Source organism: Halyomorpha halys, unplaced genomic scaffold, assembly GCF_000696795.3.
Source record: "Halyomorpha halys isolate HHAL.00 unplaced genomic scaffold, Hhal_1.1 Scaffold800.1, whole genome shotgun sequence".
Classification (NCBI taxonomy): Eukaryota; Metazoa; Arthropoda; class Insecta; order Hemiptera; family Pentatomidae; genus Halyomorpha; species Halyomorpha halys.
In genome coordinates, this window is record NW_027109163.1 from 23,645 (window position 1) to 48,123 (window position 24,479).

At 29.6% G+C, this 24,479-nt stretch overlaps 2 protein-coding genes and 1 long non-coding RNA gene across 4 annotated transcripts in view; 2 read left to right on the forward strand and 1 right to left on the reverse strand.

Annotated features, from left to right (window-relative positions):
- The window catches only part of LOC106686238 (heat shock protein 60A), a gene marked incomplete at its 3' end in the record, with an annotated part of 10,572 nt that extends 8,679 nt beyond the window's left edge, over positions 1 to 1,893 (reverse strand). Inside the window, 4 exon segments of one of the 2 annotated variants that reach the window (XM_067047337.1) lie at positions 305 to 380; positions 1,320 to 1,493; positions 1,567 to 1,695; positions 1,774 to 1,893. In XM_067047337.1, the coding sequence (XP_066903438.1) occupies positions 305 to 380; positions 1,320 to 1,493; positions 1,567 to 1,695; positions 1,774 to 1,809 (415 nt within the window). 2 annotated transcript variants of the gene reach the window in all.
- LOC106686239 (uncharacterized) overlaps positions 1 to 14,564 on the forward strand; it is a 24,094-nt gene extending 9,530 nt beyond the window's left edge. The window contains exons 2-6 of the mRNA XM_014429428.3: positions 3,663 to 3,748; positions 7,482 to 7,781; positions 7,873 to 8,141; positions 11,113 to 11,290; positions 12,537 to 14,564. Of these exons, the coding sequence (XP_014284914.1) occupies positions 3,680 to 3,748; positions 7,482 to 7,781; positions 7,873 to 8,141; positions 11,113 to 11,290; positions 12,537 to 12,704 (984 nt within the window). The 5' untranslated portion in view covers positions 3,663 to 3,679 and the 3' untranslated portion in view covers positions 12,705 to 14,564. The remainder of the gene's footprint in view (positions 1 to 3,662; positions 3,749 to 7,481; positions 7,782 to 7,872; positions 8,142 to 11,112; positions 11,291 to 12,536) is intronic.
- A 4,609-nt stretch (positions 14,565 to 19,173) lies between these two features.
- Positions 19,174 to 24,479, forward strand: part of LOC106686240 (uncharacterized) — a 12,873-nt gene continuing 7,567 nt past the window's right edge. Inside the window, exons 1-2 of the long non-coding RNA XR_001343982.2 lie at positions 19,174 to 19,485; positions 21,939 to 22,051. This is a non-coding gene — a long non-coding RNA (uncharacterized lncRNA). The remainder of the gene's footprint in view (positions 19,486 to 21,938; positions 22,052 to 24,479) is intronic.

A 24,479-nucleotide genomic window follows, 5' to 3' on the forward strand; every position in this document is an offset into this window, starting at 1 on the left:
GAAACACCTTAATAATACCCCGAATTGTCAATACATAGCAATATATATATATTTTTGGTCTGTGTAAAATTCTGAGCATTGCTATAGTTTTGATTTAGATCTTGTAATTATTGATTGTTTCACAAGTTTAATAAAATTTATATTTTTTATTTATTGGTGGATAACATATTTTCTCCAAATCGGTTTATGTTAATTTTTTTCTTTTTTATTTAAAGCTTTAAAAAAAATGTTTAAAGAATACAATTATTATATATCTAAAATATACTTATTATGTCTTATATGAGTTATATATTGTATAATTTACCTTTTCTTATTTCATTAGGGTTCCCTCCTCGGGTTAGCTTTTCAAATCCTTCTTTGGCTATTGCTCGAGCTAGTACCTTGAATATATGGAATTTCCCATTAGTCTGATGCAGTCATTTGACAAATTAATTAATATATTTTCATAAACATTACACATTCATTTAGAATTACTGTAAATTCTTAAACAGTAAAAATAATATAAAATACAAGGGGAAAATGGGTAGTCAGAAATGGCACCTGAATGACTGGTTTCATGTTATCAACTCACTGTAACACAAGAAATAGTAGTCTGTAACTCATTGAATAAAGAGTAAATAAAATAAAATATAGAAATTAAATTTTGAAGAAAATAAAGTTCAGTGCTCTATGAATCAGGATTTATTATTCTGCTAAATTAATTACTTATCTATAATAAAAAATACAAATCATTATATAAGTTATGCTCTGAATGCTCTGAAGTATGAAGTATCATACTTTATCAATTATAATTACAATGATAATTATCAATATCTTTTGTTGATGTCCATAATTTCTTCTCTTCTTTGTTTTTGTGTACTTCCTATATATACATATACATGTATATACTATATACATCATATCTGTTATTTGTTAAAAACTGAAATATAACCGAGTGATAATTTAGCTACCAAATATCTTCATTGTCGAATTTTCTTTGGACTATGTATATTTAACATAAAGAGTCTGTAACAATGAAAATATTTAGTTGTTATTCCTCATCAATATTTTAATTTTTAATGCCTGACAAAATATTATGTATGGATTCTAGGAATCGGGAAAATATTACTGCCACATGATATTATATTTCATGACGATGATGGTGAAAAGCTCAAAAGGTTAAAAAGAAAGTTATGAACCTCTATAATAGAATAAATAAAAGAAAATGACTCACCCAGAATATACCTAATTAGATTAATTTATTATCTTTCAACATTATAATGTTTTATTTTAGACTAATTGTCGAATATAGTAATATTAGCACATAACATATTGAATACCGTTGCTGTAGTAGTTCCATCTCCTGCTCTTTTGTTTGTATTCTCAGCTACTCCTTGAATTATCTTAACTCCAATATTTTCATAACGATCTGGTAAATCAATTGTCTTAGCAACTGTTACCCCATCTTTTGTTACAATTGGATGGTTTGCATTTTCAAGTATCACATTCCGGCCCTATTTCAATCATTTGGCACATCTTAACTTTTTTTTTAATTGTTAATAACTATGTCAGTGTTATTAATTTTACCTTAGGACCAAGTGTGACTGAAACAGCATTTGTTATTTTGTCAACACCTTTGAGCAGAAGTTTTTTTACTTCATGTCCAAATTTCACATCTTTTGCATAATTCCTGCCTATTGACTGTAGCACAGTACCCTTCCAGACATAAGCAATAAATAAACATTATTTTTTAGTTTATACTTCATATTACTAATGAAGTTTTCTTATACTTACATAAGGAATTAAAATTTTATTAAATGAAGTAAACATTAATTCGATTGAAACCTATTTTTTTTTAAATACACAAAATAAAATAATTTGACCATATGTCTTTTGCTTTTATTTATTATTTGTGATAAAAACATATGTTTGATGAAGTATAAAACAATTGTTAAAATGTAATAATTTATAATATAGACCTAATTTTTTAGAAAAAGTTTTAATTATGATCAGGGACACCTTCAGCTAATTTCAGCTCCAGGGCAAAATAACAAATACATTGCCCCCTCCCATTCGATTCTTGTTTTATTTTTGTCAATAATATTTACATATTGCTGCTTTTTTGCATTAGTGGCACATCTTACAAGAAAAAAAGTTTTGGTTTTATTTTGAAATGAATGTGTTCCAAAGATATTACCATAGACAGAAGGTTTCTTTCTTTATTGTGATCCCTCTATAAACTGTCCCAAAGCTAGCAGGCTTGTCAAAAAGTTACCACAGTCCACATTACAATCTATAGAATATGTCAAATAAAAAATAAAATATGGTCAGGGTTGCGGTAAGAAAAACCAAATATTTTTTTTAACTATTTAATGCCCGATGTTTTGCCACACTTTGCAGGGCTTTATCAAGGCTATTCAAATGGATAGGTTAAACTGTTTAACCTATTATCACCTATCGCGTTGAACAGTTCTGATGAAGCCCTGCGAAGTGGGGCAAAACGTTGGACATTAAGTAGTTAAAAAACTATTTGTTCTTTTTTGACTGCAACCCTGACCATCCTCTTCAATTTTTAAGTTATATGGTCAAATATATATATACATATACAAAATAAAATAATTTTTTTTTTTTTTTATAAATGTACCACTATTCAAGCAAAGCAGTGATATGCATCAAGGTATTATGAATACAAAACTAACTACTACATTATAGTAAGAAGAATTTATTGCTTTACATAAAATACAAAACAATCAATAAAATTTCCTTATAATATAGTTCAGAATAGAGCGATCATAGTTCAACCAACTCTTAAGCTCAAGTTGTACTTATTACAGAGTAGTAGTTTTATATAAATATAATTGTAAAATCAGGTTTAATCAAACAATATTGTAATACATTGTTAAAGAATGCTATGCACATTATGTATATTTTTTAGAAGTACGGTATTAGTCAAAAAGTTTTAGTAAGACGGTTTTAGACAGTTTTATCATTTATTTCTTAATTGTATGATTCTATTACACTACCATAAAGAAAGGGGCAAGATTCAAAATCTTCATTGTACATTGTAAAATGTTTTTATGGAAATGATAGTGAAGGAATGATGATGAATAAAATGATAGTGTAGGTGTAATTTAATAATAATTCAGGCATTCAGTCGTTAAACATATTTACTAATTGAAAATGTTGACAATGTTAAAATGTTTTTTTAATTACCTTGTTTTAACTTCCATTAGAAGTCACTTACCATAACATGTCAGCATTATTCCCTCAGGAAAACAAATTTCCTAAAGATTATTTAAACAATTATGAAATTAGCCTTAAAACAAGCCGATGATGTCAAACATTTCAATTTTTATAAATTTCAGTTACCCTGTTTTAGGACTGAATGCCTCAATTACTTAATCATGTTCATCATTTTAAATATTAGTGATCCAAATTATGTTAATAAATTTGTTTTTTGAAATTGGAAATTACCATCAATTCTGCCAAACATTCCAAATATCAGTTCAGATATGGTAGTTGAATAATATTGGTGAATAATGTGATAATTTTATGAAAGTTAAATAAGATTTATAATGAACTGAATGATGTGATTATATTGAGTAGAAACAATTACTTATAAAAACATATTTACATCATAAATGAATATTTCAGTGGATATTATTATTTTAATTTATTTACAGTGTGACCAGGAGTGACAATGGCTTTTAGGATTATTTCATCTGGTCTGTTGAAAGTATCTTGCAATAATATTTGTTATAATCCAGAGGTATGTATTACTATTATTTTACTTTTTACATTTATATTTATTCTAGGTAAAATCTTAACTTGTTGAATTGAACAATTATCATATTATTATTTTGTAAATCTATGGATTGTGAAATAACAATTTTTTTTTTATGTTACTATTAAGTAACATAAATATGAAATAAATCATAAATTTGCCTTATTTATTTATTTTTTAAATAGATGTTGGAAAATCAATAAATCCAAATTGCATAGTCTTTTGTAAGGTTTATAAGTTGATTTATAAAATAATTCATTCATTTCTTTTGTTTGGTGTTGATTAGTCAGTGATCACTAACCATTAATGTCTATTTTCTTTCATATCTTATTAATCTAAATTTAAATATTATTTTTAAATGAGCTACAGTTTACCTTTCTGTAATAGAAACCTATACCAAAAGTTTACTACTGCTACAACTTAACACAAATAGAGGCATGTTCGAAAAATGACGTTGACTTGTTAACTTTTTTCTAATGTCTGTTTTCTCTCAGCCTTATCTTTGGTTTTTAGCCTTAGCAGGTAAAGTTTTGATTTCTTCTGAAATATCAAGTGACCACTAGTAAAGCTACTTTCTTCTCTTGTGATTTTGATGTGCATTGCTTTTATTTTAGGGAAGCTACATTCAGCGGTTCCCAAAGTGGGTGCCAGGGGTGTTGCAAGTGAACACCACTTTCTCAAAATATTACAAAACAAAAATTAAAATAGCAAATATACATTGCATTCCAACATGCTTTACATTGTTTTTTTTTTCTTGTTTTTTTTGCATAATATTCAACTGCTCTAAGGATAATTCTGCCAACATTTTTTTTATGTCAATAAGGGTCTCATGAAATTTTTGCATACTTTGCAGGGCTTCATTAGGACTCAACCCTAATGCATTCCTGAAAAGTGGGGTGAAACATCAGTTACTAATAAATATTTTTTCTGCTATTTTTGTACCTTTTTTTTACTACTATCTGGACCACTTTTAAGTGTGAAATTATAACCCACAACAATGGTCAACCATTTTCTCATTGTGTATTGAGCATACTCTTTATCAAGTGAGCATAGGCCCATCCGTCGTGCTATTATATCTGTTACTGTGACTGTTACTAAACTAGAACTAACAGTTTTACCACTGATAACAACTTCAAGTAAGATTGCCAAATTGAGCTTTACACACGTAAACACATTTATGTTTTCATTACTATTTCAATGTATCTCTCTGAGATACGACAACTTGAAATATTTAGTCATAATGTAACAATTATTGCAGCCTACTCTTTTGGTAAAGAATTATTATTTTATTACTTTGGGTTATTATTAAATTTAAACATTTCATAGCTACTTACTAACTCACCAGCCTTTATATACTGTGAAACGATTAGGTAGAATTAATGTTGTATTTAGGCTAAACTTCATGTTTTAAAGTATTACCATGACTGACAGCCTGCTTTGACCCAGGTGCTTGCCTAACTAGTTACAATATCTTCATTATTTCTCCATCATTATACATAACTTTGGCTAACTCTTAGCTGATATATGCATCTTTTCTTCACATTTTTTCATATTATTTTTGTTCTACCTGGCTATTTGAATAAACACTAAAAAGAACCAACATTAAATATGTTTACATTAAAATGATCTCTGCATCTTTTAATCATCGCTACTGTATCATTAACAAGGTGTCCCGCTTTTTCCCTTCAAGCAATAGATCAAGGTTGGAACTCTTGTCTCATAATATTCATTGAGAGGTTTCTATCTGTTTATCCATATTTGAGCTTAGTTTTATACTTTTGTATTCATCATCATCTTCAGCTGTGGTTTCTTTTATAACTGTAATTTTTTTTCCTATATACTTTCTTTTTCACTGTCCTAATGTTTTAGTACTCTACATGGATATTGATGTTGCATTTCTTTTCTATCACCATTTGATAATCTTTGTTCTGTATTTCAGTCAGTTACTTGCACTTATTTTAAACCCTTCAATCTTTCAATGTAAGATGTTTTCTTTCATATCTTACATTTTTATCATCAGCAGTAATTAATTTGTTTTTTAGATAATCCAAATGAATATATATCTTACATGTTCAATTTAGAAACATAAATAAAATTTTAACGAGGAGAAGATGGTTGAGGGTGTGGTCAAAATAAAACACAAATAAGTTGATGTAACTTATTCAATCGTGCCAATGTTTCGGCTAGTTTCTAGCCTTCATCAGGGCTAAGAACAGAACAAGATAACAACCAATGAATAGAGAAAATAAAAAAAAGAATGACATAAAGTGAATAATTTTGCAGAATGGAATTAATAAAATAAATTGATGAGAGAAGTGGAAAATAAAATGTATTTATAGGTAATTGAATAAATAGGTAAAATAACATAATTAATGAAATAAAATAAAAATGAAGTTATATTATGCAAAAAAGTTTGAATATATTAGTTATTAATAATTTAAAAATTAAAATATGGAAAGAAAAATAAAATTGAGAGAAAGAAAATATATGTAACCATAATAATTGATAAAGGGGCAAAATATAAGTAAAGTTTAACAAAAGAAATATTTTGAAAACAACAATAATAATATATGGCGAGCATAACTTATTAGTTGTGCGTTATTACGTGGGTAAGGAAAATTGAGAAAAGAAGTGGTGGTAAAATAAAGATAGGGGGAAAAAAAAAGAATAAAATAAACCTGTTAGCTTGAAATCTAACCGCCAAGTGGTATTCTGTGCCAAGAACGGCCAAACTCCGAATTAAAAAATATGTTACAAGAACGACTAAATGTTTTTAAGAGGAAACATTACGAGTGGGTAAAAAATAGAAAGTAAAAAGTAGAAAATATTTAGAGGAAGAAAGCGTGACGACAAATGGTTTTTGAGAAATGTTAAAAATATATATATGTACAAGGATGACAAAGTACCGGAAGATGACAAAGTGTCATGAGTATTTAACTACAGTTAAAAAGAGGAAACGTATATAAAAGGGTGACGAAAAATGTGTTAGAAAAAGTTTAAGAAGTGAAATAATACGTTACAAAGTGGGGAAAAATAAGATGAATAAAAAAGAAAAAATTATAAAAATTACTTTTTAATAAATTAACTATTTGTGAATATGTTAATGATAAGTTATGCTTGTCGGTTTTCAAATTGACGGAAGAAGGTTCTAATTGGATATAGAGGCTTTCAGAGATGAGCCTGTTGCCATGGTTATGAACTATAGCAAGTATAGATGTTTTGTCGAAATCGAAGGAATTATTTAAAGTAACAAAATGTTCCAAAAGTTTTGAGGCAGAATGATTATGTGAGGAAACAGAATATTTATGTTGTTTGATACGGTCTTTTAAGAAATTTTTGGTTTCGCCTATGTAAGCAGAATTACAATTAAGGGTGGAGCAAGGGATGCGGTATACAATATGTGATCGGTGTAGAGGAGGGATAGGGTATTTTAGTTTAGTATAAATATTAGATAGTGTGTTGTGAGGTCTGAAATCTATTTTGGTCTGAGGTCTGTTTTATTAATTCTATTCTGTAAAATTATTCACTTTATGTCATTCTTTTTTTATTTTTATACTCAATGGTTGTTATCTTGTTCTGTTCTTAGCTCTGATGAAGGCTAGAAACTAGCCGAAACGTTGGCACGATTACATAAGTTACATCAATACTATATTATATAAACATAAAATATCATGATTAAATTTAATATTATACTAACTTTCAAAAACTTATGGTTTAGGTAAAGAAGGCCAATGCAGCATTTCTCTTTCAAATTGCCTACAGAAATATTTTTCAACAATCTCTTTCAAAAAATCTTGAACTGACCAGCAATGATGCTCTTGTAGTAAAAAACCGACCAGGAAAACTCCCACTAGTTGAATTAGAAAAGAATCGTCCATTGGTAATATTACTTAAATGGATGTTGGCTCAAAGGAAGCATGTCGATAAATACTTAGAACTTTATCTGAAGAAAGGATTCGATATTCTAACAGTCTCTACATCTATGAGGCAATTATTATGGCCTACAAAAGGTACTCAGGTAATAACTCTTTTATTAATAATTTGACTGTAGTAAGTTTAAAATGGGTGATTAGGTGATTAGTATTCATTATTTTTTTTATTATTTTCAGTTAATAGCTGAGGAAACTCTCTCTTTCTTAAATGATAATAGAGGTTTTCAGCCTTTGTTAGTGCATGGGTTCTCAGTTGGAGGCTACTTGTGGGGAGAAATCTTAGTCCTCATGAACAATGATCTGGTAAAATACAGACCGATAATAGATAGGATAAAGGGACAAATTTGGGACTCTACTCCAGATATAACAGAATTTGCCAAAGGATTTCCTCATGCGATATTCCCAAAAAATGCTGTTCTTCGTGCAGCAGTTAGAAAAAGTATTGAGTAAGTTTTTATTTAATTCATTTATTTTTAAGATTATATGACTAAGGTTGAGTAATGTATACATAGAACTGTTTAAAACTAGTTCTTACTATTAACCTCTTTCAAAACAGCTAGAATAAAAGAAACTTAATTGACTTTTATATTTTTCAAAGTACATTCAACCAGAACAATATTGTTATGTGCATTCCACACATTTATTTAGTTGCAGTTAAGGTATCAGGAGTGAGATAGCTCAGTGAGTAAGGCATGTGCTTCCCTTGCCCCAGGTCAAATCTGACTGTTGGAAGTAATTATTTATTACAATGTATTAACTGTCGATTGATCCTGGAAATGGGATACCCATCCCTGGGTCCTCCTAGTCTCTATTAACCCGTCATCAGTTGCTAGGTCGATTTTTACTCAGATGGCTGTGTGTGAGACTTTTTCTCACATTTCTTATTTAGAGCTCTTGAATGCATTTTTTTAAATATCAAAATTAGATTTGGATGAGGTTTATTTAAGCATAATAAAAAAAAAAAAAGTATAAAAACAATTATTTTGTTTTAAAAAGTTAAAAAAACAAACGTAATTATAAAATAGTAATAAACATAAAATAATATTTAGAAACAGATAAAGTCATAAAAAGAATCAAAATACAGATATATGATATTATAAGAAAATAACATTCTTTAAATCTTTAAAAAAAAAACCTCAGTGTGAAGATATCTCTTTTTCACAACCAGTGTAATTGAACACTGTATGACCAGGACATGTCTTTTGGACTGGTGGCAATTCTTTTTTGTTTTTTTATTCGTTCTCCTAGGACAGAATTCACAAAATCCCTCTATAATAGTGGGAGTCATTGCTGCTTCAGGGTCATCTATTTCTGCTATTCTCTTTATGGATAGTAAGAGGTCAAGAGGTAAAGTTTAAACCGCATATCTTGTAAGGTTTCATGAGGTCTAACACCAGTGATTTTAGGTAATTTTTCCTCTCCGTTTTGTAGCTGTTGTTTGCATAATAAATTATTTGATTATTTATTCATCCTATGAATATAAGTGGAAAAAAATTGTTGACGGCCCCCTAAAATTTATTCTCGATACGTTATAGTATGATTTTAAAAGGTCAACAACATTTACCCCACCTCTATCTAGGTTGTAGAAGGTCACAAGTTCTGGTTTGCATAATGCTTCAGTTCCAGTATCTATAACTCCTGTCATGCATCATTGAATGGATGAGAACATTTTTATTCTTCTTCGGCAAGTATGAAGCTATCATCCCATGTTGAGAAAAGGCAAACATTTTACTATGCACAGGCCCCATTTCGTAAAAAAAAAAAAACTGGTGGAATTTCTTTTTTATTCTTACGTAGTGTCCTTACCAACATTGTTCTCTTTTGCGGTAGCTCTTTGTCTAAGGGGTTAGAGGTAAAATAACTATCTATTGTCAGGCTTCTCCCGGTGTTCAAAATGGGTTTTGCTATTCTCATAACTAAACTTCGCACTATTTTATCAAGTTTATAAGGGCCATCTGGTTGTTTCTTTGCATTTACTTCAAGATTAGCCGTTTAGAACATCCAGGAGTACACAAGGGCATAAATTTTGTCCCATATTTATTGGGTATATTTCCAATATATTGACTAAAATTACATCTGCTTCTAAATCCTTCCAACATTTTGTAGATAGTAGTTTTTACTCCCTGATTTGGTAATTAGGCTTGCATTTTTCTGTAAAATCATCCAATACTTTTCGAATTGGGGCCAGGTTGTCTATAGCACAAGTTTCTGCCTCTTCAAACATACATTTCCCTAGTTTTGCTAATTTTTCCCTCGAGAAAATAACATGTTAATGGATTGCATACACTTGACACACATGAGAAAAATCCTCACAACTTGAATATTTTCATAGCAGCATCAGTTGCATGTGAGAGAATGTCTCATGAGAAGGGTATATGGTGAGGGAAGAAGGGCTGGACGCTTACTGAGGAATGCTAGAGTGATGGGGGTTGAGGTAGAGAAGGGAGAGACTGTGAACTACAGAGTCCAGGAAGATGGGAACCACAGCCTCCCTCTAGCAGCTCCCAGATCTGAAAAACAATTTACGTGAGAGAAATTCTCATGCAGTGACCAAAGACAGATTAAGTAAACACCTCATGTGAGTAGGAGTTATTAATTATAAGAGAATTAATAAAGTAAAATGTGTAGATTTCATTTTTGATCTTAAAATCTGTTATAATACAAAATAAAACTGAAAATTGGAGAGTGTGTGATACTCATAATTAGTATTTATTGAACTTTTGCAAAATTAACTACTGAGAAGATTTATGTCAAATTTTGGAAATAATATTTTCAAAAGCAAATTTATTGTCCAAAAGTTGTTTCACTAATACCCCACTAAATACAACCTAAATTTCTAATAAATTATAAAGTAAAGTTGTTTTTTTTTTAAATTTTTGTTACATAAAAAGAAAAAAGAGAAAGGTTTTAAATAATATGAATTTATATTTATTTATTTTTCAACTGATATTAACAATTAAATTCGCAAATATAGTTTTATTAAAATTTAAAACTCAGTTCTTAAAAAAAGAGTAACCCATACATTTCCATTTTGTTCATATTTTATTTCCTATAGTTTTTGTAAATCAATTTGGTAGCTTTTTTCATTGAAATTATTTTTTTAATGGATTAATATGACAACAATTAATTTTTTTTAAGTGACGTAACTTTAAATTTGGTTTGACATGCAATGTTTCCTAGCAGAAATTGGTTAATGCCTTAACTTAAAAAAGACATAAAAAAGGACGACATAAAAGGGGAACTCCTGTATTGGTGTAAATTCAACTTGTATAAAATGTGTTATGATAATAAATTGACTTTTACTTTATGGAGTTTATTATAAAAATTCAAACTATGAACAGCTTACTATATTGCATATAATGAAGTATTGCTTTTATATTTTTAATGATTATACTAATTTTTTAAATAATATTGCAGTTATCACCTGAAAACATTCCAAGAATCAGCAACACAACATTATGTCCGCTCTAGTCAACTGTTCCACACAACTCCAGTTAGAGCTCCTGCTCTTGTATTCATTGCAAAAAATGATCCTATTGCTAACCTCGACTCTGTCTCTAGGTGCAAAGATTCATGGGACTCGATGGGAATGAAAGTAAGTCTGATTTTACTGTTATAATTAGTTTCAATAACGAATATAAACTTGATCAAATTAATTTATTTTTCTAACAATTATGACCTTTCATTAAGGTATCTGGTTGTTGCTTATCCAATAAAAAAAATCTTTAATGTGATATTCTTTCAATTTTTTTTTGGGGGGGGGAGGAGTTGAGAATGTATATTCACTATTTTATTAAATCTTCAATTTTCCTTTACATACATTCAGTTTTGATCAAAAGTTTTTATATATAGTTTAAAACAGGTACATACAAATGCGTTGGTGGTATACCTAAGTCTTATTTTTAACATTTAAATGTTATTATCTCGATCAGAAGTATATTCCATCAATTAATTTTGTATCTTATATAATTATCATATTTATGGTAGTGTATATTTATTCCAATGGCAGCTGGTTCTCCGCATTGGGAAGACATACCTTGATATTTAAATTTGTTTTTCTTTAATTTTTCCATTGTATAGGCTATGACTTTTGAGTTCAGGATTTCTTTTGTGATGTATTTGTTGAAGACTTACCAAATACATTGATAGAATACAAACATCAACAAACCATCACATCGACTCACTACAGATGAAAGTGATCAGAAGTACCTTCCATTCCATAAGAAACAAAGAAGTTCTGTAAGGACAAGGGAGTTTGGAGACACCCCTTTTATCTTAGTGAACTTATAACTTGTTTGTTTCCCAGAATTTTTCTAATGTTAAAATTTTTTTTTTAACCAGTTACTGAATTTGTATTTATTATATACTATATTTTGTATACATTATATCTATAATTTATGACAGTAACTCTAGACAATTTTAATGGTTGACAATTGATAAATGAATAAATACCTATTTTTATATAAGAAGATGGTCAGGGTTGCGTTAAAAAAAGAACAAATAGTTTTTAACTATTTAATGTCATTTTCCGTCTGTTAGTGTGTTTAATTTTTGTGTTCCCACATCTACTTTTCTGTTGTGTTTTTTTTTATATGTACATCTGCTGTACTTTTTAACTGTATATTTTATGTAATTTTTATTCTTACCATTGTTAAGTAATTTTTTATTCTCATCTTTGTTTATTCAAGTTTATTTTATACTAATACTATTTTATGTATTCCTTCCTACCTTATTGTTTCTTATTGTTGTAATGTTCTTAATTGTTTTTTGTATCTTTTTAGCCCTGATGAAGCCTAGGAATATTTCTACTTTTCTTTTACCTTTTTTTTTTATTTTTCTAGACCTACATGAAGTGCTGGGATAAATCAAGGCACGTCAGCCATTTCCATCTTCATAGGAAGGAATATCTAGAAACTCTTGAGAACTTCTTGGCTAGTCTTGACCAGATCAATGCTCAAGATATTGTACCAACAGTGACAATGAAGGCTAAAGCCAAAGCCAAAGCTTAGCCATCTGAAAAGGAGGATTAGATTTAAGAATAAATATAATTTATAATTAAGTAAAACAAATAATATTTTTGAAAATGAAATCGATTTTTTATAAAGAAATTTGTGAAAAAAGTAAAGATTATTAGTGAGCACTTTGTTCCTGTGGCACATTATTTGTTAAACATCTAGGTAAGTTTTATGTAATAATGTGTTGTTATTGTGAATAGCTGTGTTTTTATATAAACTTAATAGGCTTTGTAAAATTGAAATTATTGTTGATTAAAAGATGTGAATTTCAAGAATTTAAAAATAGGTTTTAAAATAAGATAAAGATTATTTTTTACTTAGCATCAGTGCTATCACAGTATTGACTTTGAAACTAAAAGATTACATTTTATTACAGTCATATTTTTTTTGCCTTAACTAATTACTGTTATACATTATATACATGTAAAATTTCTGTTTTTTTTTTCTAATTATAAAACTAAAATTTATTAATAACATTTTATTAGTAATTGTCACGATCATGAATCAAAATAATTGTACAAGCCAGTTGTTATAATAACCTATTTCTTAGACTTTAGTACTATGAATTTGCTGCTCTTAATACTCTGGCGATAATGAGATAAAATTTTAATTAGGAAGCATTGTTCAATCCTAATTTTAGAAAACTGTATTATTTTTATATTGCCTTGTCAAATTTCAAATATATCGTATACTTTTAATAAAATTATCTTTGAAAATAATATTGTTTATTCATTAACAACAGCTAAAAATTGTATTTACTATTATAAAAAACTGGTTTAATATGATATTGTATTATTATTTCCAGTGCATTAGTATTAATTATTGAAAATCATAAATTTATTTATATTTTCTCCACCATTTTTAAGTCTTATTGTCTGTTTTGTTTTATTAAATAAAATAAAAAATGCTCTGATGCAGAATTATACCATGTAGATATTGGGATCTTTTCTGTTCTTTTCTCCATTCAACTTAAGACACAAATTACTTATTTTTTGTTATATCTTCTGTTCTCTATTAACTTTAGATCACTTATTTGTATCCATTCTTTTTGTTGCTATTAATCCCAGAAAGGAATAGAAAACCTTTCTATCATACTTGTTTTCTTCATGCACTTCTTGAAGACTGAAATTATTGTTGATTAATTATGACTAAAGTTATTTTACTGGTGTAGAATGTGATTTTAAATTCACAGTGCATAAAAAAAATTAAAAAACAGATACGAAAATGTTATACTTTTGGAAAGCAAATCATTTATAATTTTGTAAGAGTTATTTTATCAATGAAATCAGCATAAATATTATATAAATTAAAAATAAATAATACTTTAACTTATTATAATAGGATTTTGATGAACATTTCTTGTAAATAATTATTCAGTTGATCATGGCGACTCCTGAACATTTCGGTTAGCTGAATTATTTTGAAGAAAGAAATTGATCTGAATATGAACCTTTAAAGAAGAAAAAAAAAATCCTAAGAAACAAGTATATCTTTTCAATTACATCATTTCAATATTAGGGTCATTATATTATATGCATGCATTTTGATTAAATTGGCCAGTAGGCTTTTTTATAAATTTCATTATTAGGTGCTCATAACACTTAGTTAACTCTTAGATGTAGAAGTAGTTTCCGTGATTTTTTTATTTTTAGTAAGTCCCACAATATTATTAAAGGATTGTACAAACATGGTATTTAATACTAGATGACTTTTATTTTTATAAATTGTAATGGAATGTTCAATATCTATTTTATGATTAGAGATAATGCATATGAGTATTTTATATTTGTAAATTTCATTAAGATAATGTAGTTTCAAATAGATTGTGATATTGTAGAATAGGACAGAACTTTTTTATGACTGTAAAAATGATAATAAATCTAATTGAAAAGAAATTCTCAGGTTTTTATCTTACTATTTTTTCTTTAATCTTGAAACAGGATATAATCTGAGAGTAGATTACAAACTCATTTAATTCTTGGTCAGGTGCAACTAATCTTTAGGTTGAAATACTTAGTATGTTGTTTGTCCTGGGACATGATTTTCTGAAAAAGGCTCTAGTAACATCCTGATTCCTAACCTCTCCCATAAGTATTGAGTTATAATTTCACCATTTCATTTTTGACATTCGATGCTGAATTTTTTTGTCTGTTGGATGAGTTGAATTCGATTACATAAAAATTACTTTCTAAATTTTTTATTTTTTTTTAATTCTGCAGTAGTCATATATATATATGTTTTGCACCTAATACAATCATAATTATTGTTTAAATAAAATAAATCGTATCCAAATTAAGTCTCAAAAACTATTATTACTTTAAATTTCCAATCTTTTGGCCAACCTGATGATCCTCAAAGACAATCTTAGACATAATAATATAATATTGCCTTAATCTGTAATTAAAAGTTCTAAATTTGAATATAAAAGTGACAAATAATGTGACTAATTTTAGTGTCCTGTGGAGGATAAAAGTTTAGCCTGGAAAAAAGTTAGATCTAAAAAAAGTTTTTATTGTTAGATGTTGGGTGTGAATTTGTATTTTATATTGTCCCTGAGTTTGGACAGGCTGTCAAAATATTGGATATTCAAAGTAATAATAAAGAGTGTGTGAGACTTAATTTAGATAGAATTTATTTTATTTAAACAATAAATTCAGTCTTGAAGAGGTTATAAGATTATATATTACAATAATGATTAATTTTAAAACTCACTAATAAGCTGGACCTGTACCTGTTTGAATCTATAGTGTGCCCAAGCTACCAATCTACAATGAACCTATAAACAAATAGTGGTAGTATATATATATATATATATAGCATTGCAGCATTTACTTTGCAATGTTTTTTCTTCTTTTCTTATGTACTCAACTGTTCTAAGGATAATTGTGCTATAAATTCTTTTTAGCTAGACAAGGGAGTTGCAAACTTCTTCTAGCCCAACAAGGGTGCCATAGTGAAAAACATTTGGGAAGCTCTGCCCTAGAGGCTATGAAATATATATAATGTATTACTTATTTAATTTTTCATAATGCAGAACTCAATGGTGTAAGATCTTAAAATGTTTCTTCCCTTAATGGATTTGGCCCTACTTAAAAAATTTACCTTTCACTGTTCAATAGACGGAAGTATGTAGTAGACAATGATTAATGTTGGCATATATAATATAGTCCTTATTTGTGTTCGGTTTTTTTTTTTTTTTTTATGACCCCTACCCGGTCAGTTCCAACATAATTGGGATTATCTATAGGTTAGGACCCTATTCTAACTTTGGTTGGAGGGCTAAATTTTCATTTCTATGGGACCACCACAGTCGACACCCCAGGCTGGATTTGAATTGGCCCTGTTACATTTACAAGCCAGCCAAAGTTGGTCTTTTAGCTCACTTAACTACAAGGAGCCCTGTGTTGTTAGGTTACTTTAGGTTTACTTTTTTATTTTAGATAAAAAGGGAAAATTAATTACTAGTAATTGGAAATGGGAATAAATGATAAAGTATTATTGATAACTTATTCCCGCCATTATATTTAGAGAATTTCCTAAGCATTTTACTTTATAATTTTTTTTTTTTTTGAGTCTATGAAATAGTACACAGTGAACTTGTTATAAGGAAAGCAGTATAATAAGTATGATTTTGTAGTCCCATGGCTAACAGGTTTTTTGTTTAAGGTTTCAGTTCAAACTTCCTTTTAAAAATTTATGATAGATTAATAATATAATGTTATTTATTATTCGCATTACTAGATATAATGCAATTTGATATTTCTTCATATTATTAATTACTATCATTGGTATTTTGTAAAATCTGTCTCCAATAATTCTAGGCTCCCTTGAGCTGTTATTCATTTTTACTTTTTTTTTCCGATCCCTTTGAAAAAGAATATGAATTAATAAGTTGCATTATGTACAGTTACATAATTCTGATTAGATACTACCTTTTTCTACCGTTAGTACATGATGGTATATGGTAAGATACTACTGAGGTTTGATGGGTCTGTTCTGTGAGAATTTAACAAGAAATATTTGGAGGTGAGGGGCCTCCGATTAATGATTGAACAAAGAAGATAAAATAAAACAATTAGTTGTTATAGAAGAAAGATAATTATTAAATAATAAGAAAATAGTCAGAAGTTGAAAAATAGTAGGGGAGGGAGAGGGGTGTAAGAGAAGAGAGGAGGTAAAGGGTGATGTTTATGGGGTTTTGGGGGCTCTTCCTGGCCTTCCACCTCACAGGAAGGGGCAATGGGGGCCATTTTTACTGAGCTTTTAACTTCATATATACTCTCAACAGGAAACATTGAAGAAGTTATGAATTTGCTCAAAATTATTGTTCTACATTACCTAGGAAATATAAAAAATATGTTCGTTAATGCTCTCTTTTAATTTTTTTTTTTCGTACCCTTCATTGAAAAATATAAGGAAGAAATAGGTACAAAAGATATAAGTTGAAGTTCTTTTAATCTTATTTTCTTATGTTTTATTAATAATGATTTTTCTAAGAATTTTTTTTGGAGGGAATTAAACCATAATATTCCTTGTTTAACTCTCAGTATTGAAAAATCTAGGTAGATTTTCAGTATCCTAGCTAATTGTTATTATGACATTCATATTGAGAATAAGTTCTTTTTATTTATATTTAAAAAAAAAAATGCGGCATTATTTTTGCAAATACTGAAGAGGACACTTGATAATTGAAACTTAAAAAAAAAAAAACCATGCCATTTTTAAAACTAGATGGTCAGGATGATGTTATTAGTATGTTGCACCGGTAGGTTGCAGGAGTAGTCTTGTTAGCAACAAGGAAGAGACAAAACGCACAAATAATGCATAGGTTTATATTTTTTTATGGTCAGAACTCTGCTGTGTTATTAGTGTTCTTTTCGAAGTAAACAATTGATCCATTTATTATGTCTTACTCAAGGCTTTGAGTAATAAGACTGCATTTGTCAACTTTAATAAATGATGAATAGCTTAACGTTTGGACTTTTAGGACTATAGAAAGCTCCAGCAGCGGGAAATCTAATATACCTACTAATGCTAAGGCTACTTTGATTAGTCCACAATGTCCCTTTCCGTCGCAAATACATAAAATACAGCTTGGTCCGCTGAAGGCGGTTTATACATAAGTAGCTGGATTGCCAGGGGCTAACAACGAATGGGGAGGGACCATTCCGGCTGGTGGTGTTGGGGTGTGGGTGACTTCAGGCTGCAGAGCCAGAAGTCCTTCCCTCGGCGAGGACATCGACCAAGGGGACCGTGGTTTGCCACCTCCCAGGTTTTGGGGGAGGGGCGATTTCTGGTTCAGTACTAATTTGCGGTATCTATGTAAGTGAGTTTTGAATTTTCCTTCGCTGGAGCTTGTTTTATGAACTAGTAATCTTCGTTATTTAGCAGAAAACTATTTTTTTTTTTAACAAGAGAATAACTGCTCCAAATAGACCGGAAGTCGATTTCTATTAGTTATTCAATCTACCCGTATTTTTTTTTTAACCGATCATTTCCAGTTATCTCTCTCAGGCCACCGGATAGTAAACTATTTTAGAAAATATGTCCGTTAATTAAAGAATTAATAGATCTCCAGGTAAGAAATTTAATTCTTTTGTTCATTTCTAGAACAGTCAGACATCACAACCATATTATGAACAATGGTGTTAAAACAGCAGAAATAAAAGAAATCCAATCATATTAATTTCACCCTCTTTGTAAGCCCACCACATCTCTGTTCTACAGTATCCTTTATCTAGGACTCCATCTTGACAAGCGACTCATACAAAAACCGAAACGAGGAGGAACTGCTCTTGGATACCGATTACTACAACACTCACTTGCTGAAACCTATCCAGAAATTGTCATAAGAAGGTGCTTAAAAAATTACATAAGGTTCTAAGTTTGATTAGGCTTTTTAATTTAATTTTCCAAGACCACTGAACACGTTTATCCCATTTCTGAAATGAAATAATTCAAACTATTTAGGAAAATTATTCGTTATCATGTGAGATTTGAACCCGAATAGGATGAACATGTTCTATTAATGATAACATTTTTTATGATATAATATACAATAATTCCAAAAATTACCATTTTATTTTCTTAAGAGGGGCGTGCCCTTCGCTACTTAGGATCCGCCAATCCTTACTTGACGAACGCTCTAAACTTCAAATTTAATATAATAAGCTCATATTGTGACTCTGCTTAAATAGTAGCACATCTGACAAATGTTTGAAAAAAAAATTGATTTATTTTTAATTGAAAATGTTGCAAAGAGTACCTTACACTGGTTACACTGTAGTTACGCATTCTCCAAATATCCTCCAGCAGACAGTCCTAAAGTTAATAAGGTTGGTTTGAGTACAAAGCAACAGTCAACACAGCAACCACGGTACGACCCATGAAATACGTGAAATAAAAATAATTTTTTTTCAGATGTGCTAATATTTAAGCTAAGCAGTGATATCTAATTCAAATTATGCCGATTTGATCATACGGAAATTAGTTCCGGGGTTCTACTAAATCGTTAAACACCTCCTGCTTCCTATCCTTCAAAAAATCCTTAATAATCTTTATTATTTCATATAATTATCCATAAAGACCTCAATATTTCATTAATTACACATGCTAATTTGGCACGAATTTGATATTTACAAAACCTCCTACTCACTCAATCTCGCTATAATTTTTTAGCTCACAAATCTTCATCCCAATCTATTCCCAATAACCCCTTGAGGCGTCTGGAATGAAGATGCCACGGGATTTCCTACCTTAAAGAAGTCATCAGCAAGTAGGTCTTTCACAAGCTATTATCATATTTTATATTCTTTTAACATATTTATTTATGCATTATTTTATATGTCAAAGGTTTTGTATGTAAACAGTTATTGATTTAGTTGATCAGTTAACAAATGAAAATGCTGCTCCATTAGGCGTATAGTTATAACAGCTGGTCCCAGCTCTTTTCTCTGAAAGTGGAAACTTCAATAGGTTGGATCATTCAATAGATTTAGTATATGATCCCATGAGGAGAATAAAGGCAGTTATCTCACCCCAATTTTTTATTACTTTAATGAAAACTATGTATAATTACTAGTCAAAACTGATGAGTCTGCCAAATATAGGTAGGGGAAATAAAAAATGCCGACTGTTTCAAAACGATAAAACAAAAGGAAATTTTCATTCGGAGCTCTATATCTTAAAAAGTAGGAACAACACAAGAAAACCTAAGAGAACGCCATTTAAAGAAGAGTAAATTTGCTAAAATGTGAGCTCTAATAGAGTTATTTACGTTAAATAGTTTTCGAGATATGGCTTTTTAAAAAGCAACATTTCATAAAAATATAGTTGTATGGGACGTACTGAAAGATCAGTAGTTAGTGAATTTATTTTAAAAAAATAATATCTCAAAAACCATCTGACGTACAGATGACTATTAGCACTTAAATGAAAGCTAGTTTAATGAGCTATAATGTAGTTTATTTTGTTTATCTTCGTAGGAGTAATAGTTTACATGAAATTTGCTAAACTAAATTGATTTATAGTTGTTAGGACAAATTTTCATTTGCCAAATTCATATTTATATGTGAATATCATAAAAACTATTACCTCTACGAAGATATGACACTTATAAAGTACTTTATAGTAAGTTAAATTTCCTTTATTTTGAATGTTGGCAGACATATGTGCGTCTTATGGATCTACAGATATATTTTTTCAAATATCCAACATTTTATACTAACAACCAAAAATTGACATTTTGTGAGTTTATTTTGTGAAATATCATAAAAACTACTACTCCTACAAAGATAAACATAATTAAATATTTTGTAGCAAATTTAAGTAGCTTTAATTTGAGCGCTGGCTCTATTAAGATATCTGTATGTCCAATAGTTTCTGAAATGAAGTTTTTCATAAATCAAACTAATTGTCCGAACAACTATAAACCAATTTATTTTAGCAAATATGAAAACTACGAAGGTAAAGGTCATAAACTTTTTTATAGTCCATTAAATTAGCTTTAATTTGAGTGCTAATAGACATCTGTACGTCACATAGTTTCTGAGATATAGAATTCTCAAAGTAAATTAACTAATTAATCTTTCAGTAGATTTTTAAGAAATTCTGCTTTTTAAAAAGCTATATCTCGAGAACTATTGGACGTAAATAGCTCTTTTAGGGCTAATATTTCAGCAAATTTACTCTTCTTTAAATAATGTTCTCTTAGGTTTTCCAGTGTTTGTAGTTTTTAAGATATAGAGCTCCGAATGAAAAATTAGTGTTTTTTTAAGGTTTTGAAAAAGCTGCCATTTTTTATTCCCCCTACCTATACTTGGCAAACTCATCAATTTTGACTAGTAATTATAAATAGTTTTCATTTAAGTAATCGAAAATTGGGGTGAGATAACTGTCTTTTTTTCTTCCCTGCTCTTGTACCAGTTGGAGGAAAACCTGGATGTCAAACGTGGTACCAATTAATTTCTGTTACTACTGTCGCATAAGAAACCTCTCAGGGGTTGGATAGTTACTTTTTATTTTTACTTAATTTTTAACATTAAAAATATGATTGTAGCTAGGTGTACATTTAAAAATAACCTGAAAGTTTGTTATCAACTTTCTACAATTACATTACTGATGGAGTCCCTAGAAAGCAACATTGAGATAAATGTTATGTACACCCCACTCAAGTTTTATTAGCTTATTTCAATTTTTAAAAACGTCATATGTAGCAACTTCTAAAAAAAATCAATGCTTCGATTTTCTCCTTCTTTGTTTTTATACATTTAGTTGTAATGTCGATAAAACACCATATCTTAATTATTCAATAATTACACTGTCACATACACATTGAACATAACTTTAAACTTTTTAAAAATTCCTCTATGAATGTTATATTATATTTGTGGAATATTATGTTGTATCTGAAACAAAGAAGAAACGCGATATAGTAGGAGTAAAACAAAAACTGTTGAAATTAGCGACATTTTTTAATGTAACGAGTACGATATTTCGTACTTAATATAGTATCAATTTATTAGAAGCATTTTTGCAAAATAGAATCCTACAGAAACTAAGTCATAACTTACAGAAAACAGGTCCATAGATAAAAAAAAAAAATATTTGCAATGGGGAATTTGAAAGAAAAGTTCTTCTTGGTTCAACAAAAAGTAGCTTTATTCATTCAAATTATTTACTTGAACGTGTTGACGACGAAATTAACAATTTGATTTATTTTTGACACAGTCGTTATTGAGCGACCTCCTTCATTGAAGTTAGAAATTGTTAATCTGGAAGTGAGTCATCGGTTCAAAGTGAGTCGAGTGAATATTGCAACAAGTTACGGAGCCTGGTGAAAGGTAATGGGCGTATTTCCTTACTACTTTTTAAAAACTAACAATTTTTATTGTAATTGCCTAATTATAAGAGAAGAATGGATACGTTTAAAAATTTTAAATGATTCTTAAAGCCAGAGAAATAATTTTGGTATTAGAATTGATATGTGATAAAAAATATCTTGAAATAGACTTATAATCAAATAAAAGAAAAATTATGATGTTCTAAGTCACAATGTGTAAATAATACAAGACTTAACAAAATTAATTTAGGGGACTTTCTGTTAATCTGATTTGTTCTGAAGATATCAATTGCTAAAAACCACTGAGTTTAATTTTTTTGTTACGATGAACGGTGGGAAAAAAAACTTAAAGAACACAATCATCTTAGAATTTAATATCCCGTAAAACTCCGTCAACATAATTTGAGCTTTCTTTATTTGCCCAGTTAGGATGATCCTACAATAAATTAATCTCTTAATTATTACGATGGATTCTTATGGAAAACTTAATTAGACAATATTTTTGTACTCTAGGTTCGATGTTCATCACCTTTTTCACGCAAATCATCAAAAACCGTAAAAATATGTTTGAGGTTTATGATAATTTACTCCATTAAGATGCAGTGGATCAAAAAAGTGCCCGATATGAATACATCTTAAAATCTGATTTACTATCAGAATCCGTAAAATAATTACGCATGTTGTAGAAAATTCCAGAATAAGGGGCGCTGGAGAAGAATTGGTAGGCTAGAAAATTAATAACTATCACATATAGACCAAAAGCCACTGTTATGATTCAGCGAAAATAAAAAATAAAATAAAACATTATCGATATTCGAGGGATGAACCGAAACACCCTGTATACATTTAATTATAATTATTCTGTATATATTTATAACTACTTTAACCAACTTATACGTTTTTTCCTAGATATTTTTTTGATCATTAATCAGGTAACCTTTATATTTTTATTCTCAAAAATATTATTTTTTTTTTCAAAAATATTTGTTTAAGTGATTAAATACAGAAATTGGAGTTGTACTAATGGGTAAATTCTTCACATGTCTGTATCATACAATTGTAATATAAGTTCCATTCCATTTACTTATATATATTTTATACAGTTGTAAATATCAATAAATAAGTTTTAAAAAATACAGCATCATAACCCTGTCAACAATCGCTTCCAACAATCCAGCAACTCCAAAAAACAGCCTATTATTAAATGCCCAGAAGTAACTCGTCGAGTTCAGGCGCCTCAAGCTTCCCATCCCCTCCCTCTGACATCCCACCCTCAGCCTCAGTCCTCTGTTTCTCTCCCTCAGACTTCACTATATCAGTCTCTAAGCTCCTATCCACAGACTAAACCACCTACAAATGACTTTCCTTCCAAAAATTTGAAAATTCCTACACAGGTCAATCCTAAACTTCCTCCCCTATCCCAAACTTCCTCTTCGGTCAATCTTTTCCCCGAACCTCCAGTAACCGAGGTTCCGATCCAACAACCCCAAAGAAGAGTTCTATGCCTACTTAGACCAACATACAATCATGTCCATGATCAAACCTTCAATTACCAAAACAGCCAAAATGCACCTGAAATAACACCTATTCTTTCCTCCTTTTTTCGTGATCTTCAAGACACAATCAAGTCTCTTGTCTCACTCCTAACCAGACTCCTTAATGAAATCCCGTTCAATTTACCTAGATGAACAAAAGCACCTTAAATATACTTTTATGGAATGCAAATGGACAACATAACCACCGAGACGAACTTGACATATTCCTCCATGAACATTTCATCGACATAGCACTACTGACCGAAACACATTTCACAAAGCATTCTTACTTCTACAAACGCGACTACATTACATGTATAACAGATCACCCTGACAACACATCCCACGCAGGGTTTTGTATCCTTATTCATAAATCTTTACCTCACTCCCTTATTCCTCCCATTCCGTCTGATATTATTCAATCAACATCCGTCAGCTAATCCTCTCGCCCGTTTAACGTTACACTTTCAGCTGTATATTGTTCTCCAGGTAATTCCCTTTCCTATAGCCATCTTAACTCCTTATACCGGTCCCTTGGTCCGCGATTTATTGCTGGAGGAGATTACAAAGCCAAAGATCAACGGTGGAAATGCAGAACGTCCAATACTCGTGGTAGGACTATTCCCGAGTCACAACATCCAATAGTTACTCCAGCCTCTCTCCTAAAAATCCTACTTATTGGCCTACATCCCTTAAAAAACGTCCCGATATCCCTGATATATTTGTTACTTCCCAAATACCCACCTCACAATCCAGAATTCAATCTTCAGATGACCTCTCTTCAGATCATTGCCCGATTCTACTTCACATCCATTCAAATCCTATTCCTAGACCCTCTCCCCCTTCAATGGTTACAGGGCAGGTAAACTGGAAAAATTTTCGGACTGATCTAGA